Genomic DNA, 20387 nt, shown 5'->3' on the forward strand with positions numbered 1-20387 from the left:
TAATAATGATCAGGGTGACTTCCCTTTTATGGATTTTGTTCTATCATGTAATAGCTTTCTCCTCTTATTGTAAAGTTTGTTAATGGCTGGGGTCCACCAGACTGGACGTTTGCCCTTTGTGGAAAGAGTCTTGGTTTTATTTGGGATTGCCTGATCCATGCAGTCCTGGAGGTGTTCATAGAAGGCATTTGTAAGGGCTTCCGCAGCTTGGGTTGTGGTTTCCACTGGCTCAGGGGCCTTGAAGGATACCACACCAGTCTTGAGTAGTGTGAAGTTTGCTTTAGAGAAGTTCTTCACTATGGTCTTTTGTTTGGGGTGGGGCGGGATGTGGATTTCCAGTGAGATTAGTTTATGATCAGATCTCACCAATGAGGGATATACTTCGGTGTGGAGCATTTTGTCCCCATGTTTGTGACAATGAGATCTAGTATATTTTCTCCTCTCGTGGGAACAGTGACTAGCTGTTCCATGGCATTTGAATTTATGAACTCCAGGAACCGTTGGGCTAGAAAGTTAGGGCTTGAGTAATGTTCCCAGTCTATATTCGGGTAGTTAAAGTCACCCAATATGATGGTGTTTGGAGATACATTTATACCCTCCAGTGTCTTCAGGAAGGCTGTGTGGGGTTCCTGAGTTTGAGAGGGTGGCCTGTAGCATGCTACAATTTGTAGAGCAGTTTTGCCTATGGTTAGTTGCACCTGGATGGTTTCCGAGCTTAGATGCGTTGCCACCAACCTGGAGGAGTGGGTATCCTTTATGAATATGGATACACCCCCTCCTTTTGTGGTGTGGTCCGGGTTTTGGGGCCGGAACGCATGATGTGAGGTAAAACCTAATAGTGCCAGGGTGCTCTCAGGAGCCTTGAACCAGGTTTCAGTTACAGCACAGACATCAATGTTCTCCATACTGAGAAGGGCCTCGAGTGCGTGCATTTTGAGATTTAGACTTCTGGCATTGAGCAGCATTACCCTCAGTTTCATCCCATTTTTGTTTTCTAGGGTGGTAGGTTTAGAATTTGAGCCTTGCCTAAAAAAGGCACTATGGGGGTGGCAAGAGCCTTAGCCAATATCCGGAATCCCAGGGGTGACAGGTGCAAGCCGTCCCTTGAAGCAGCGTGGCTTGTCAAGCATGTCATCCCAGGCAGACAGACACTGGATCCCCTTTGAATGACACCAGACATTAAGCCAATTGTTAAAGCTGATCATCTTGTCTCTATATTGTGGCATCATTCTTGGTGAAGGAAGGATACTGCTCAGGGTTAGGGTCATACCTGCCTGGGCTACATAATCAGAGAGCTCCTCTATGTCTCTTTTCATGTAGTCCAGGGAGGTATGCGTCTCAGGTCGTTCACACCAGCATGGACAATGACTGTGTCATATTTGTACTTGCCGTGGAGTGACCCGAGTGCTTGTGTTATGTGGTGGATTCTAGCGCCCGATAGGCAGCTTACTGTGGACCCTCTCCTTGTTCAGCCTGGTGAGTGGGACGTCAGTGTGTCTGACTATGGAGTCACCTATGACAAGTATGCTTGGTGTTGTATTTGGCCTTAAGGGCTGTGACTGCTTTGCACACTGCTTTTGTGGTTTATGTGTTGCTTGTGGGGTGTCTTGAGGTAGCAGTTGTTTGGGTGTCTGCTTTGGAGGCCTCTGCTGTTTAGGTAAATTTTTACTCAGAGCCTTCGAGTATGTCTTTGTGTATTTATGTGTTTGATTCAGTGGAGTGGTAGCATTATGTGAGGCTGGTTTTGTGGTGTGTGTAGTTGCCTTCTCCTCCTGTCTGGTCTTGCCAGTCCTGAGTTGAGAGAGCTCAGCCTCCAGTTTGGCTAAATAGCTGCATCTCTCGCAAGTATTTGTGTTATGTGGGAGGAGGAGAGGGTTGTCTGTGTACATGAGGCAGTTATAACATTGCCTCAAGATTCCCAGATTCACCAGCTGGACCTGAGAGGAGATTGACAACTGACCTTTGGACATGCTAGAATAATATTGGGAAATCCTTAATTGAAAACAAGGGCCAGTGGGGAGTGAGGGTGTAGTGCTTTTAATTTTTAGTGCTGACTTATATAATTGCTTTAGTGAACAAGTGCCAGGTAACTTGAGTGCAATGTGTTACAAGTAACTAAATGCAAAAACGACAAACAGTAACTTTCTTTCAAGTGAAACAAGGAAATAAGTACAGTAAGCAATGCAGATATCACTAATGATCCACAGAAGCGCTGAGAAGTTGCGTATTAGGTGGAATTAGCTTCCAGGGAAATAACAAGCAAACAAAGAACAAGCATATAAACAAAGCTAGATTCAGCAGGCCTGGATCTAGTCTATGCTACAGCAAACAAGGTGTACCAATTTCAGTAAGATACAGTTCAAATATTCAGGCACTATAAACCTCTAACCAGAAATTCCCAGCTCAGAAGGGCAGAGTCCAGCCTCTTCTCCCACAAGAGTGCAGACCACGAACCTTCTTAATGTAAAATAACTGGCCTGAAGCCCAAGTGCCTAAACCAGAACTAATACACTTGGACACTGGGCTCTCAATCAGCAGTTCCCAACTTAGAAGGATGAAAGCTACCTGTCCTGCCACCACAGTGCTTGCCACAAACCTTCCTAATGTAAAACAACTGGTCTGAAGCCCAAGTGCTTAATCCAAAAGACTTAGAATGATAGCTACACTTTAATCAAGTTACAACCAAGCAGTAATAAATACCATTGAATACTTTAGAGAATGTCTGGATTAGTGCTCAAGTTACACAAACAAAGCTAGATCCAGCAGGCCCGAATCCAGTCTATGCCACAGCAAACAAGGCGCACCAACTTCAGTAAGAAACAGTTCAGATATGCATGCACTATAAGCCTTTAACCAGAAATTCCCAGCTCAGAAGGGCAGAGTCCAGCCTCTCCTCCCACAAGAGTGCAGACCACGAACCCTCTTAATGTAAAATAACTGGCTTGAAAGCCCAAGTGCTTAAACCAGAATTAATACACTTTTAGAATAACAGACACTGAGCCCTCAATCAGCAGTTCTCAACCTAGAAGGATGTAAGCTACCTGTTCTGCCACAACAGTGCAGACCACAAACCCTCTCAGTGCAAAACAACGAACTGGTCCGAAGCCCAAGTGTTTAAACCAAAAGGCTTAGAATGAGTTACACCAAGCAGTAATAAATACAATTGAGTATTTTTAAGATGATGCAAAAGTAAAATGAAGTAGGTAGAAACACAAGTACAGTGAAAGCAGATGAATTTTTTTTTTTTATCTGAACAAGTGCTGAGATCAAAGAAACAGATTTGAGTGCTGAAACTAGAAAACTGGCTAGTTATAAGAAAAAAAAAAACAAGCTAGAAGGCTTCCCTCAAACACAGAAGGGCTTGGGGGCTCAGAAGCCTACAAATAGTCTATACCGCTTAACAAGAAAGGCAGGAAATAAGCTTATTTTTATTTTTTTTTTTTCTGTTTCCCAGATGCTCTCTTTGTACACAGTAGGAGTGCCTGAAATCAGAATATGATCTCACTGCACTCAGTTGAGTGAGCAAATGAGATGGGCCCAGAGGCAGGCTGAGGGGCGGGCAGTTTCAATGCCACTAAGATTAACACCAAAACAAAAACAGGGTGGGTGGGAATAACTGAAGAGCAGAATAACTTCAGTATTCCTTCAACACTCCTTCATACACAGTTTAAATCAAATTAAATACTGTATTTTTTTTTTTTTTAAAAAGTGCAGATAAAGGTACTTAAATTCTCTTATACGTCCAGTTGAATATAACCAAGTTGTTAGCTGGCCAAAGCTGAGATTTTAAAGCAGGAATTATTTCACAATACAGCAGTTAAATATGCAAGGACAGGAAATCAAAGAATGTGGCTACCCCCACACCTGTAATTACTAGCAAATAACAAAATTCAGCCAACACTAGCTTCAGTTCAAGTTACTGAAGAGCAGAATAACTTCAGTATTCCTTCAACACTCCTTCATACACAGTTTAAATCAAATTAAATACTGTATTTTTTTTTTTAAAAAGTGCAGATAAAGGTACTTAAATTCTCTTATACATCCAGTTGAATATAACCAAGTTGTTAGCTGGCCAAAGCTGAGATTTTAAGGCATGGAAGTCAGAGTAGGAGAATGCTGTACTTGTTTCTTTGTCTTCAGAGCTGCTTTAGTCTTTGAAGCGGAAGATGGCTTAACATATAGTTGTGTAGGTCTGAAGACACCCTCAGAAGCCGATGCCTGCTCAGCGGCTCTGGACCCATCTGAGGGAATGATTTCAGAGTGTCCAACACCTTGAGTATCCAAAGGCCCAGTCGGCTCTACGTGGGAGTCGGAAGCGGCCTGTGGCCCTAAGGTAGCGGGCGCCAGGGGCTGCGAAAGTGCCTCACTGAGAACCGGCGGCTGGCTTAGCGGAGGCCTCGTCATCGGTTTTGGACCTCGGATGCCTATCCTTTTCCTTGTCCTTGCGGTTTTTTGTAAACGGTCGTCGGCTGTTCCGACGGCATTATATAATTCAATCTTCGGCCAAAGTAATGAAATGCAAAATCGAACAGACTCTTAATAGTGCATTGGTTAAATCTAGCACAAAACCGACAGCTAGCAACGTTGTGATCAGGGCTTAGGCAAGGAATACAGTAAGAGTGAAAATCCTTATGAGGTATTTGCTTCCCACAAGAAATACAATTGTTAACTTTTTCTGACATTGGTCTGGAGCTTCCCCAATGGGGTACTTAGCTTTAATGAAGACTTCGGTTCTGAAATTCAGATTTGAAAATCTCAGGAGTCGGCCAACCGGCACTTGCCAACTGCTTTTGCTTCAGGCACCGCGCGGCAAGACAGACTGAAGAAAATGGCGTCGGCTGCATCTTTTATACCCCTGGCGCACTGATGTCAGGGAAGAGGTGACAGCAACAGACGCCGGACCTAGACTTTGGAATTCAGGCCGACTGCGGGTAGCCTGCCAGCAGGATAACCCAAGAGTAATGACTGCAACAGTGAAACACGATGAACATCCTCTGAATCTATTAAAAGGAGAGATAGTGAAGATGCAGACAGCAAAAGGATTTGACCGCATAGGACTTGTGAAACATTTGTGTGAAGAACGAAGATCGTACATTGAGACACAAGGCATGGAATTCATGTGGAATCAAACATTTACTACTGGTATTCGAGCCAATGTGTTGCAACATTTTGCTTGTAACAAAGACTAATTCTCAGAGGGATTTGTCCAATGTTCCCGTTCCAGAGAACATTTCATTGTCCATTCCTGTTCCTTAAACTATCCCCGAAAGTCCTCAAGAAGAACATTCCCCAGTGACTGTACCTGTTAAACCCAGTTCTAGTTATTACATTACAAGGTCAGGTCATATCTCAAGACCACCTAGACATGATTGTTATTGGTATATATTTTTATAATTTGCATACCAATAGGATTGTCATTGTTTATTTGCTTGATCAACTAGTCAAAGAGGGAGGATGTACATCAGAGTGTGCATGTTCCTTTAAGAGCCATTCCAGTCAGTGGGCACGTGCATGTAAATACTGAGCACATGCAAGCAAGAGTGCCATTTTGAAGTGAGCAGCTGAGGTGTAAACATGCATGTGTTTAGTAGTCAGTTCGATGGTTTAAGTTTAAAAGTTTAATGTTACCGTTCTTCATCCTGATGTGTTTGTGTGTAATAAACTACTTAAATGAACACCCAGCCTCATCGTCTTATTGAATATACACAAGATGAGCGACAGAAACCCCAAGAGAGAAGGGTGCCGAGTCAGCCCCAGATCCCAGCCCTCCAGACAGTACTGTCCCCAAGCTGTCAAAGTTAGAAGCCTCCAAAGAAGTGGACCAATCCAAAATGCAGAGACCTGAACCCCTTCTCAGGGACTAGGCACCGACCTCTCAAAGCAGAGAGCCACTCTGATCCTATGACAAAGGGCAAAGGAGTTGAGCTGGTCAGGGACCCTGATGGAGTGGGGAAAACTTGCATTCCTAGATCTGCTGATGCCTGCCTAGAGAAAACTGGGATCTGGGATTACGAAACCACAGAAATTGGAAGAGAAGGCAATCTAGGAGCTGAGGATCTCCCAGAGCCCGAACAGGCCAGGGATAATAAAAGGCCCAACTCTATCTGGGGCCTAAGGAAATTCCTCATCATACTGTCCATATCGGAAGGCAAGAGGCTCCTGGAAGATCTGGAAGAGGTCGAAGAATGGGTGGGATTTTGATGGAGAAGCCAACTTTGATCCTACCACCACTCTATGCTGTCCCCAATCCAGCGAACGACTACTATGCCTGTGAGCTGAAAGCTTTGGATCCAGAGAAGATTCTACTAGGGAGCCTTGAATAATTAACTCTGTATTTGACAAGTTGCCTCTGATCCTGGTTGACCTGCTTGCCTCGGATCTGAGGGAGCTGATGGATCAGAGGTAACTGAGATAGGATCCAAGGAGACCTTGGCATCTAACGACAGATCCTGAGACTTGGATCTGAAAAGGTCAAGGACAGCTTCAGATCCGAAGAACTCAGATACGAGTGCCTGGGCCATTTTTGCGGTGCTAGAGGAGAAGCCCCCAGGGAGGCAGAGGAGGCTTTACTCTTGGAATATTTGTGGCCACTAGTAGAGGGACAGCCCGAAACAAAAGTGCCCCCCTTGTGCCGTACCCTTGAGCAACAATTTATTCCGGCAATCCGCCAATGCCAGTGGGGTGCATGCAGCACAAATGGAGCATTCAGCCTCAAGGTGGTCGGATCCCAGGCAAACACTTGTTGTGGGCATCAGAGTTGGGCATCTTAAGCCCACAGGAAGAGCATCTTTTAAACCCAGTAGGCTTGCCTCTTTCAGACATAGTCCTACATGCACACAACACACAAAAAACAGAGAACTACAACCACAAATTGAAAGAAACCAACAGACAACCCCCCCCCCCCCCAAGTAGCCCTATAAACTACATTAAAGGGGAAAGAGACTGCTGATTGATGAAAAAGGGGAAGAACAAAAAAGGTTATCAAGTGCCGAAAAGGGAAAGGAAGGGGGGGGGCACAAGTCTAATGCCAGCCTAAACAAGGGAGGGGAGGGAGAGAAAAGTCTAAACTACCCAAGGGAACAGAAAAACTCACAAATGAAGAAATTTCCAAGACAAATTTCCCTGAAGAATGCTACGAGCCAGGAATCACATCCATTGCAAAATGTTGCAAACGAGATCAGAGGGTTAGAAGGTAAAAAAGGATTACGGGAGATAGGAGGAGCTTGAGCTTTGAATCTAAGTCTGTAAAGTGCTGGATCGTATCAGATATCTGATCCAAGACTCGGTCGTGATGATCATTATCAGATCCTCATTTTACATTTGTTCAGAATTCCATCTAAAAAGAGATTAGTATGTGTGTTTGTTCAGGGTAACAGCATTTAATGAGACTGCTCATGAGTTGCAGTTTCTACTGTAACCAGAAGCTAGCCATTTAGCTACACAATAATTTTTCATTTACTACTTCTCTCTCTACCTGTAGAGAGGTTTATTAGAGGAGTAACCTTCTTGTTTTGGTTGTGAAGGTGTGAAACTGTTTTTAACTCAACAGTTTTGCTACAGTAATGAAGAAAACCGAGACTGTGTTTTTTTAATATTGGCTGGCTACATTTTTTATGATAATGAAGTTAACAGTCCTTTTCAGTGTGACTTTAACCAATAATTTTTTTTTGGGGGGGGGGGGGGGGGGGGGTTGTGTCTAAAGGCAAAAAGATACAGTTTATGAACAGACGGTGTCATCTTAGACCAACGTGCACCACAGGCTCTGTTTACTTCATGTAAAAGAAGCCCAGGAGAGAATATTGGGTTCTTATCTTTGTAAAGCTCCAATTAAGTTTCCCAGCAACAGTGAGCATAGTGTTCTGGGTCCCTTTGACAAATGGAACTTTAATGTCCGATTGGAACTACATATTACTTTATTCCCCTTACCACCAAACTGCGAATTTTACTAAATTTCTTAGCAAAGAAAAACAGATTTGTGCTTATTCTCATTGCACATGGATATTTCTAAATACTTTTCTAAATAAGAATTACTTATGAAAAATAAAGAATACCATCAGAATAAAAATATATCAATAAACTCACACAAGGACATGGCATTAAGGATCAAGAATCGGTCATATTTCCCAGGACAGTAAGACAGATCAGGTGACAAAGTATTCAAAAATGCCAGGGTCATCTTAACATTTTCCTCCTTTACACCCACCAAATACTAAACTATCTACATAATATTTAAAACAGTGCAAATGTTGAAGCATACTGCATCTAGAATGTGGATAGACACCTTATTCAGAACAATCCTGAGTAGTCTCTGAAAACAGGATACTATTTCTGCCCCAGTGAGCCTTCCTAATTAATAAAACACAAGTTTAAGATCGCCAAGGATGGTTAGCAGGCAGCAACTTAAAACTTCCTTCAAGCATTTAAATTTGAATAGTATTCACTTACCTTGAGAAAGCATCTCTGCTTCTTGCCTTTCCTGGTGTAGCTTTACGCAGCTTGGTGGACGCTGCAGCAATCAAGTCTGTGCTCTCCTTCACAGAACTCTTCTGGCTTGTTGGTGAAATACAGTGATTAGACATTTCACTAGATTGGCTGTCCAAAGACTTTTTAGTGGGGCTATCACAGCTGTCAAAAGCAACCTTCCTCTTGGCCACTGTTGAACCAACAGACTCAACAAATGCATCATCGTCAAAAAGTTGTGCCAACACATCCTGTCGTGTCAGTTTGCTTCCTGGAGACTTTGAAGGACCTTAAAAGGGGACAGATGTGATGCAATAGTTAAAAATATATGATCACATGATCAAATGCTGACAATGCAGTTAAAAAAGGAGCATGCATTTTTATTAGCATCATTAAGTTTATTCTCATTGTCTCCTGAATAGCCTAAAATATGACTTAGCAGGACCCTTCATTTAACTATAGTCTTACAGCAGGCTTTGTGCTAAATGAATGGGGATGACCACTATAAATAAAGTTTAAACAAACTGTAAAGCTTTACCTAAACTTGATTTTTTGCAGTTTTGAGTTCATTTATAGTATGAAATGAAAAGGCTGGGTGAGCAAGATGCTCCTGAATAGCAGTTTCAAAAATAGAAGAGACTTACAAGATAGCATATACACAGAAAACCTGACATTTTCTGCAGTACCAGAGAAACTGAAAAGAACAATAAGCATTAAGTGTATGAAAACACAAATAGGATGTTTAACTGAAATGGTACACGACATACACACTCCAAACTAGGTCATGAGAAAACAGCCATGACCTATATTAATAAAGATGCTTTCATACCAATGGAAAGAGTTGATCCTGACAAAACCGTGGAAAGTACTAAAAAAATGGAAACAGCACAGTGTTTGTGGGAAATAATTATTCACTATATACCATGCAAAACAGAATTAAATTTACCCCAGCAATAAGGGAACATCAAAAGGCAGTTGTGTGATTCAAGCTGCTGTCCAACTGTATTCAGTGCATTTTTTCCACAGAGATATTTTTTAATGAAGAACAGGCTACAGAGAAAATAAAGTTGATCCAATAAAAAGTGATCCAACAAGCAAAAGGGGACCCTACACTTCTCATTTGTCTGACAAAGCTCCTACAGAGATATTGTCAGTGAAACTTGACCTAATGATCCAAAGAAAAATGCTCGAGAGAGAAAATGGCACAGGAGTTGACTAGAAGACTCAGGAGTACCTCCAATTTGAACTACAGTCTAGTGCTAGGAGATGGAACTGATCAGGAAGATGACCAGCAATACTGCAATTAGTAAATAAATAGGAGAATATAAAGTACTAATCACATTTATGAAATATGGCAAAAGTGGATGATGCAAGACTCTACATTCGTTGACTCTATTAAACTAGTGGGTGGAATGTAGAGTATATACCCTAAATTATGTAACTAATATTTAAAAGTACAGTAAAGGGAAACCAGTAGTAACTGTAAACAAAACAATCTTTGTTCTTAGTACCTGCCAAAAACAATTAAGAATATAAACTGCATGTTATACTTTAAATCAGTTTTATAGGATGATTAGTCAAGGTTATTTAAAATGTGTTGGGTCTTTCCAGTGACTGTTCTACGTGTTAAAGGTATTAAAACAAACAAGTACCTTCTTGGAGTTGTAAGAAATATAGGCTTTGCACTTTAACAAGAAAAGAAAGGCTAGACAGAAGCCAGTTTAAAGTTATCTGATCTTTGGCTGTTGGTGTAGGTAAAAAGGGTACCGATTAAACATAGTCAAGATGAGAATTTCACTTGTTTTTCAGATTAATCTGTAAAAAGGTTTTTTGTAAGTGAACAGGCTTGAATAACACAAAAGTGATGAAAACCTTTAAAATTGTACGCTTTTTGCATCTGAAAATATGTTAGCTTGCCCCCCAGCTTGCCCCCCCCCCCCCCCATTAGCAAATGTTCTCAGGGAGACAGAAGTTTGCAGTTGAAGGCAGTTAACTTTGGGAATTCCATACAGTCTCTTCTGAGTGAAATGTACAAAAATACTTTTTGAAGTGTCTGCAAAGCTGTTAGTGCTGTGTTCTTTTGTCCCCCCATTGCTGACCACTTTTACATGGGCAGTAGCTGTCTGCAACTGCAAGCAATTAATCTTGAGTTCTGAGCATTCTTTACGGAGGGAAAAGCACAATTTAAAAGGTACAATGTCAAGCAGGTCAGTGAACAAGTCTGAAAATTATGGGAAATGAACAAAACATGGTAGCCACCACAGCAACCTTATATACATTAATGCATTTAATAGAACACTGCATAATTTAGTTTTTTTAAAAGCCCATGCACTTTTTCTTAGAGCTAAAAAGTTCATACTTTTTGAAAACATACAAGCAATTTTTCACATTTGGGATGGGAACACAAGACAACACACATCAATCAGTGTAAAAGAGAATAGAGGTACATGTCCTTTAGCATGGGTAACTAATTTTAGATTAGATTATGCCTGTAGGTGCAGCTGTCAATTTGGGGCAATTGTTCATATCTAGAGGGTTAAACGTCTTTTCTTGAAAATGTACAGTTTTCATTGGTTCATGGGTGTATACTCGGCTAATGACCACTAAGGCCCTTATATAAGCCTAGGCATGCAACTCAAAATGACTTAAATTTGATTTATACAGGTGGCGATTTACCAGAAGTGAATTTTTAATTACCTATCCAATGGGCCAGACTGCGCCTAAAAAGGGATAGGGAGGAACTCTGCTTCATACAGATGGGAAGCCTGTTCCAGTGAACTGGAATTCTCTAAGAAACATATCTGACTCTCCAACATATCCCATTCATGTTGCAAGCAAAATTTTGCTCTTAATCTAGTAGCTCTGATGCAGTTTGTTTTGCGGATGTGCAAAAGGTTCATCAAAACAAGGTCCAGGGATACAGTGTATATCAGTCAAAGATCACTTCTCAGAAGTCTGCATGATACACTAAAGAGACATGACTGAGGCAATCAGTGTAGGACATTTTGTAAGGAACCTCTGTGGACATTCCAGCTGCTGCACATCTCTGGTCAGGTACATACTGAAGGGGGCATTATATATTGTTTTAATTTCTCCAAATCTTAAGTCTGTAGTACCATGACAGGAATAGACCCCTTCCCTAAGTCAAAGTACAATTAAAGTTCATGAAATTAGTACTGTTTCATCTTTGATGTCAGCCAGAAGTGCTCTTTGCAGCACCCACAGTGTGCCCAGTAATGACTCATTCTGCAATTCATATGGAGTTACATGTATTGGTAACGTATCTAAATACAACTGTAGATTTTTTTTTTTTTAAAAGACCCATTGCTCCTACTATTATTGGAACTATCTGTGTATCTTTCTTCCACAATGCTCTTATTTCTGCCTGCAAATCCTGATATTTTATGACTCTGTCTCTCTGTACGCAAGACACTGTAGTCACTGGGTGTAGCGATTTCAATGATCAAGGCTACTTCTATCTTCTTTTCTTGGACTACTATCTGGTTTTCTTGCAACTATCTTTTGAGGTGTTGGTAATGGGTGATCCCATGAATGTAGACTTAAATCATCTTCTATGATGCTTTGTGGCTCACATTTCCAGTGTTTTTCAGCAACTTCAATATTATGTTTGCACAATCAACACTGCAACAGTCTTGCCAGATTATTATGCCTTTCTATACAGTCCTTCTGCCATTAATATATCACAACCAGCAACAAGGTGTACAACTGTTTCCAATTCCATTTTACAAAAACATTTTTGTTTTGTCCCCCCCATATTCAATGGACTTTGTAAATCAACGTGTACATAGCCCACTATCTTGGGCCACTAATATTAACCTTTCATCTTTTGGTTTGAATTCGCCTCTCCTTAACCATTCCTGCGTTCGATCCTGATCAACAGGAGATTCTCACAGGACTTCTATACTTGTAACTATATTTATATTTATGGATTTTCCACATTTCTTGCCTTCTCGTCTGATCCTTCACCTTATATTCTTCTCTTTTGCTTTTTGGCACATTCAGTTGCTGCCTGATTTTTATCTACTTCTGGTTTGATTTCCATTCCCACTTGATGCAGATATGCTTCTGCTAAACTAAGAGGAGAAATCATCTTAGATTTATTCTCCTCATGTTTTAAAAAACTTTCACTGCATTTGGGTCTTGTGAGGTCAGCAGATATGCATGCAGTCCCACGATTGCAGACCTATACATGTAATCAACTTCAAGTATGCCCATACCTCCTTTGGAATGGGGAGCATATAATCTTGATATGTCCTGATTTCTATAAATCATTTGATGAACATGAAGCATCCTTGTTTTCCTGTCTAACCTATCAAACACCTTTTGGGGCCAGTCAGTGACTCCAAAACTGTAAGTTAGGACAGGAACAGCAAATTGGTTTATAGCTTGAATTTTGTTCCTGGATGTCAACGCTGTTTTCAGGATCAAAGTCTTCTAAAATATTCCTTAAGTTTTATTCACGTTTCATTGGTGATCCTTCATCAGTTCCCAAATATTTATACACTCCCTCTTGCTCAAGTTTTTATATCACATTCTTGTCCCAAACCAATGTTTTCTTGGTGCTGCAGCTTTCCTGCTTTAAAGGTTGCTTTTGCACATTTAACAAGACCAAATGACATTCATGATCTGAAAAACTTTTGACTACTTGCAGTTGTGTTTTCAGTTCCTCATCTAATGAGCTATACAGTTTTAAATCAATCATCGACAAAGAGAAGATGAAAGGTCTTTTCTGGGAGCCAAATTATATTCAGGACCTAATCCGTTAAGCAGACAACTTAATGGGTTAAGGACAAGGCAAGAGAGCAATGGTAACAGAGTCATCCTGGAATATGATTCTTAGGAATTTTATCCCTGGAATAATTTGTCCTTTATCACAGCTTAACTGCAAAGTGTTTCATGCCAGAGTTTCATGGTCTCTGTGATGTAGTTTCAGTTTAGTGTGTCTTTCCCCATTTTTAAGCACTCTTTTTACCCATTAGATTCTTCCTCTTTTTTACAGTTCTCCACAATGACTATTTACAACAAATAATCCTTTGTTCCATATGACTTTTATTGCCCTTTTGTTCTATTTCCATAAATGAGTTTTCTTCTAAATGACTATAAACTCTGTCGACATCAATTCCAGTGAACAGTTTATAAGTCGTTGGAAGGCAAGTTATTGGTCTATAATTTTTAGGGTACCTTGCAGGTTCACTCAAGTAGGAGCATTGTTTTTCCTGTTGTTAGCCAGGTTGGTGTCCTTTCAGGGTGCACACAAATAGTTCTTACTCCTGGTTAAATCTTCGTGCAAAAATGTTAATACTTTTAATCAAAAGTTAGGTGCTTCATCTGGGCCTGGGTTTTTCCAGTTAGAGGCTTTTCTTAACGGTTTCAATTGCTCTGGCTGTTACTTCATACCATTTCCGATCCTGTACCTTTGAACTTCTTACTCTCTTTTACTTCTATCCATTTAGCATCTTTGTTATGTTCCACAGGATCTTCATAAATACTTCTTCAAATGTATTTCTCTTTTTTTGGTGATCTTTAAATTCCTTTTACCTTCCAATTCTCTATAAAACATTTTGGGTCATCAATAAATTCCATATTTTGTATTTTTCCTTTTATATATCTGTGTATTTTCTAAATTGTTCTGTGCTGATCTTTTTAGTTTACTTGCAATAATGCATGATAAATCCTGATCTGTTATACTACTACACATTGTTTTTACCGCATCTGAGTATTTTTGTTGATTTGTTCCCTCTTCTACACCAACAGTGACACTTGTCTTAATTGCTTTATAGTTTTCGCTGTTCAATACTTTTATGCTAGTATTCAATTTCTCCCCTTTCTTTCCCTTATTACTCTGTGTTTTTGTGGTAAAATTTTGTCTATTAATTTTGCAGCACAGCAATATATTTTTTTCTGTTATATGGCATGGATCAGTCCTTATAACAGTGTTAATTTGTTTCATCAAACTTCTAACTTTTTGGGTTTTATTGACTTTCTGCAGACTGCAATCTATTTCTTTCTTCTTCTTTCAGCTTTTCCCGGTTAGGGGTCACCACAGCAGATCACCTGTCCTCTCATGATTGGCAGTGGAGTTTTACAGTGTCGAGTTGCCAGCCCGGCACCCAACCTTCCACAGAAGGCACACTCACACCTAGGGCCAAGGAGTGTCCAATCCACCTACAGCATGTCTTTGGGATGTGGGAGGAAACCCGAGCACCCAGAGGAAACCCACAGGGAGGACATGCAGACTCGGCACCGAAGGCACCCCAGCCAAGGTTCAAACCGGAGAACCTCTGTGCATCTCTATTAAATCAAGCAACTCTTTTTAGCTCATTTTCTTCTAAATTGAGGGCAGTTTTTTTGTTGTCCATTTTCTGCAGGCATTGTATAGAAAGTTCTAGAACATCTTCCTGTGGCACATTGTCTTCAATTTACTCCTGTGACATCTGTTGCTCTGTCATATAGGAACTCACTAGCCTGTCATTCCTGATCATTGACTGCGTCACAGTTGCCATAGTTTCCCTTTCCTTACTGTCCAGCTTCAAGTGAACCATTTATATTGCTTTCCCGTGGAAGGCTCCAAAATATCTTCATATGGCAACTAACCAGTTGCTTCCAATTCCACTTGTTTCTCCTTAATCTGGATATATATTGTTCTATCATGCTGTGGTGCTTTCTGAATTAGATTTTCTACACCAATTCCTTCACTTCACAGGTACTCCATAACCTCAGTTTCTATTTCTTTAACTTCCCCATTACTAATCTTCATTTCTACTTTTACTCTGTCTTTTATACTGTAAAGTTTTCCATGTCCTGATTCCTTTGCCTGTATTTCTCTTCAAATAACTTTAGTGCTGCCCTTTGTTTTGCTTTCTCCTTTGCTTACATATTACACCATATTAAAGCTCTTTCTTTTCCATGTCCATATTTCTTCAGATGACTAATCGTCCCGTTTCTTACTTTGGAGACTCATTCCATCATGCTGTGATGTAACCTGTGTTAGACCTACATCAAATCCTTCACTCTCTGCAGGCATGCCATAACTTCAACTTCTATTATTTTTAACTTCTACTATACTAATCTTTTCTACGTTGTCTTTTTGTGATATCTGTTTAATTGTGAAATTCTTCTTATCTGGATGCCTTTGCCTGTATTTCTCTTTGAATATCTTTGGGGCTGCCTTTTTTTGTATTGATTAAAATGGCTTTGGGATTTGCATAAATATTACACCATATTAAAATCTCTCTTTTTCCCCCCCCATGTCCATAGTTTTTTTTTTTTATACTTTTCAAAAATCTCTAGGTTTAGTTGTTTATATTTTCGCACTTCCTCAGATCCTTCTTTTTCCAAACAGATCAAAATTTCTTTGTCTCTATAATGTTTTTCACAAATCTGCTGTATTAATGACCACAAGTTTTTATCTAAAGCTTCTTTCGTATCCTTAATAGTCCAGTCTATCATCTTTATGGCTCTCTGATCTATCAACTTTTTGTGGACTGCTACTTCCTCCTATAATGGGGTGGGGGGCATCCTCCCACTAGGTCTGGCCCCATTTTGGCAGTGTGTCTGCATTTTGACGATTCTACACTGCCATTTTTTCCAGTCCTAGCACCAGTGCACCTACCAGAATTGGGCACTTTTTCCTGGGTCTTGTGCACCCAACTATCGTTTTCATTTTTGACCTACTTCTGTCCATATTATATGCTATATAAAATACATTTCCACATATCAGTGTCATCTTGGTGAAATTTTGTAAAAAACAGGGTCCACCTCATGAAAGTACTTACCAAGACTTGAGGATGGATTCAGTTTCAGCAACACTACTCTCCTTTGCTTATTGACTTCACTCTCCATTCAGACCCCAAGCCAGGCAAAGATCACCTCTCAGAAGTCTGTATGATACAGACTAAAGAGACATGGCTTTGAGGCCATCAGTGTAGGACATTGTGTAAGGAACCTTTGTCGACATTCCAGCTGCATGTGCCTGGTCAGGTACATACCGAAGGGGGCATTATACTCCATGATGGGTCTTCATGAAGGCTGAGTACAGTGGTATGAAGACCTCTCTGGACCTAGATGCCATGCCTGTGCTTATAAGCTGAGCAACTTAGCATTTTCTTGTTACCTTGGACATATGCTGGGTGAAGGCTAGGACATATGCTGGGTGAAGGCTAGGTTACTATCTACACAAGTTCCCAGATCCCTGACTAGGGAATCAACTTTTAAGGGCGTTTTATTAATGATGTAGTTACCCAGGGAGGTAGACTTCCGAAAAGATACTATAACGCATTTCTTGGTACTGAGTTTTAAGCCATGGCTTTGGCACCAAGCATTTGTCTGTATTAGAACTTCCAGAAGGGTGTTCTCATCTTGGGGGGATTCACAGACTGCTCCCAGTTTGCAATCTGAAAACTTGGTCAGCCAAAGGGCTCTGACATCGGCTTTGACAACAAAGAAGATGCCAAAGAGAAGTGGGCCCAGTACACCGCCAAGGCAGACTCAATTGGTGACCAGCCTCTTTGTGGAGGTGGCTTCACTGATTCTAACCTCCTGGGTCCTAATCAGTGAGCCAGCCAGCTATTCAGTGTTACAAAGGGTTTTAGACCTAGTTCAGTAAGTCCTTTGACAAGGTCAGAGTGGGGTATTTTATCAAATGCTTTAGCTAGATCTAGGTAGTAAGTATGCAGAGTTTTCCCCTCAACCATTGCCTTAGTGACCTTTTCAATTAAGTTCTCCAGATTCAGTAAGCACATCCTTCCTTCAACAAAGCCAAAGTGGGATGGATCCAGTGTCTGGAAGTATCATATGCCCTTGTTGATAGAATTATTCATGGAAATTTTCTATGGTTTTGCAAATAAGACTAGTCAGATTAACGGACATGGTTGTACAAAGTTTGAGGATCCACTGAAGGTCCTCCTTTACGAATGGGGATGACTGCTACAGTCCCCAATTCATGTAGTACAAATCTTGCTTTAAAACTGTAGTTAAATAATGACTCTAGGGGGTCCGGGTAAGACACATTTTAGACTACTCAGGAGGCATCCTGTGATGTTAACGAGGGCCACTAAGGCAGTATTCCTGTCCTTAGTGAGTACAGCAGGTAACATGCTGCCTAGGTATAGTTGGAGGGGCTGTGTTTGGTGGTATTTTTAAAGGGATGGGGGGCTAAAGTTGGAAATGAATTTGTCAGCCAACAGGTTTGCTATAAATCGCCAGGCTTACTGAATGCAGCACCCTTCACCACCAGTTCAGCACATTGCTGTATGCTACCCTTGAGGTTTCCGATATATCTGTAGAAGGGCCTAAGGTTAACGTTCATCTGTGAGGCTATCTTAACCTCAAAGTTAGCTTTGCTTGACCTAATTAGCCATCTTAGCTGCCTATTTATTTTGATGAGAGTTTCTATCTTTATGGGAATTACCCTTCCTGATTTTTGCCATACTTTTTCCTTTAGTTATATATTTTGTTTAATTTGGGTTGCTACCAGGGTGGTTTCTAGGGCTAGTCCTGGGCTTACTTCTGGTAGGCATAGCAGACCATGCAGCCATGGACATGGTTGTACAAAGTTTGAGGGCAATTCAGCATAGGCTTCTGTGTTCTATGCATTCGCAGGCGCATTGATTGACAATCACTTAATAACAGGTAATTTGCTTTGTTTGCCTTGGAATAGTTCCTAATTTTTACTGTTTTAATGGGATTATGGAGTTGAGTTTGATTTTGAAAGAGACAACTTTATGGTTGGCCCAAAAACACACCAGCAGTCAGATTCCACCAAGGTTCTTTATTCCATCAACGATCTGGTACCTCGGCTATTCGCCTTCAAAGGATCACATTACAAGTTTCAAAATGAACTCATTTTATACTATTTAACTAATTAGTTAATTCATGAGTTAATTCAATTGTACTACAAAATTTAAAGTGACCTTTATATATAAAATATGACATTTACTTATTTTGGTCTATTTAAATTATTTTAAACCATTTTATACTTTTAAACCATTTTATACTTTTATAATATGACTATTCAGCACATACAAATAAAACTCATTTAATATATGTATATAGAAAATATTACTTCAAAATGTAAATATACACATAACAAACTTAATTATTTATTTATATAAAAATATATCTAAGAATTAAATCCATCTTAATGATTGTAAAATAATTCACTATCCAAGTGATATATTTACATGTCATCCACTAAATTTTAGTAAAAAAATATATATATGTGCGAAAATATGCCTTTGTACATTATTACAAGCCCAGCTCCTGATTTAAACCAAATGGTTTCAATGTTTTATATTTAAGTATCATCCTTGTTTCCAATTCTAGTAGTTTACCTACTACATAATCTCCTTTACAGACAAAAGGTTTTCCCAATATACAAAATCTCAAACTATCACTACAACCATCATGAATGTCCATGAAATGCTTGGCAACCGGACTAAGGGAATTTAGATTTCTTATGTCCTTTAGGTGTTCTAAAATTCTAGTTTTTATCATTCTTTTAGTTTGTCCTATATACCAAATGTCCTTGCATGAGCAACCTAATATATATACTACACTAGTAGACTTAGTTAAAAAAGTGTTTAGAAATATGAGGTATATTATTAATAACTTCAATATTGATAACCCTATTGCATATACTGCATGAACCACATGCAAAAGTGCCCACCCGGATAGGGTTAGATCCAATATGCTGTAAAAGATTGTTATTTAAAATTTCTCTCAGATTTTTTCCCCTTTTAAATGAAAAATTAACATAATTAGGGAATAGCTCACCAATGCTATCATCTTCACAGATTATATACCAAAATTTTCTAACTACTGAGACTAATATATCAGAAAAGGGAGAGAATTTGGTTATAAAGAATACTTTCTCAGCATTATTCTTTACACCGATTTCCCTTTTATTGAAATAAGTTGTGGTATTGTCCCTACTACTTATTAATCTTATGTTATTAATCACACTATCCCTACATTTCAATAATTGATTATATCCATATCCTCTTTCCAATAGTCTCATAAATACTATATGTAATTCTTCATCTATATCTTCCTTGACACTGGTATGAGCCCAAATTCTTTTAAATTCCCCATATGGTAGGGCATTTATAAGATGCAAAGGGTGCATGCTTGTAGCATGTAAGAACATATTTACTGAAGTCTCCTTCCTAAATGGTCTAAATTCAATTTTGCTTTCCTTTTCAAATAAAGTTAAATCTAGAAAATTAATCTCATTTCTATTAATCTCATACGAAAATTGTAAATTATGTTCATTATTGTTAAGTACTTCAAAAAAATCTAAAAATTCAGATATGTCCCCCTTACAGATGAAAATGAGATCTATAAAGCGCTTATACAAAACTACTTTGTTCCTAAAAAAATTAGTCGAATAAATGAATTTTTTCTCAAAGTAGTCCATATAAATGATGGCATATGATGGTGCATATGCTGCACCCATTGCAGTGCCCTTAACTTGCAAATAATATTCATTACTAAACAAAAAATAACTGAGTTAAACAAAACTCTAACAAAGTAATAAGAAAATTCGTTCTCGGTCCCTCACCCATCATATTTTGTATGGATTCCAAGCCCCATTTGGTACTAATATTGGTGTATAAGGACTTAACATCGACAGTGACCCAATAATAGTCATAACTCCAGTTAAGATTCAAAATGTTATTAATTAAATCCTGTGTATTCCTAATGTGAGCTGTTACCTTATATAAATACATCTTTAACTGAGAATCCAAAAACAAATTAACACTTTCCAAAAAAGAACCAATTCCAGAAATAATAGGTCTACCTGGAGGCTCTTCCAAATTCTTGTGGATTTTAGGTAATGCATACATAATAGGTGTTCTTGGTTTTTGAATATATAACTTTTTAACATCAGTGTGCGTAAAAAAACC

General features: G+C 39.5%; 1 protein-coding gene across 1 annotated transcript in view; it reads right to left on the reverse strand.

Annotated features, from left to right (window-relative positions):
* The window catches only part of ORC1 (origin recognition complex subunit 1), a 967334-nt gene that overhangs the window by 868081 nt on the left and 78866 nt on the right, over nt 1-20387 (reverse strand). Inside the window, exon 4 of the mRNA XM_044086852.1 lies at nt 8446-8749. Within this exon, the coding sequence (XP_043942787.1) occupies nt 8446-8749 (304 nt within the window). The remainder of the gene's footprint in view (nt 1-8445; nt 8750-20387) is intronic.

Source organism: Protopterus annectens, chromosome 10.part0 (genome assembly GCF_019279795.1).
Source record: "Protopterus annectens isolate FY-2018-M chromosome 10.part0, PAN1.0, whole genome shotgun sequence".
Taxonomy (NCBI): domain Eukaryota; kingdom Metazoa; phylum Chordata; order Ceratodontiformes; family Protopteridae; genus Protopterus; species Protopterus annectens.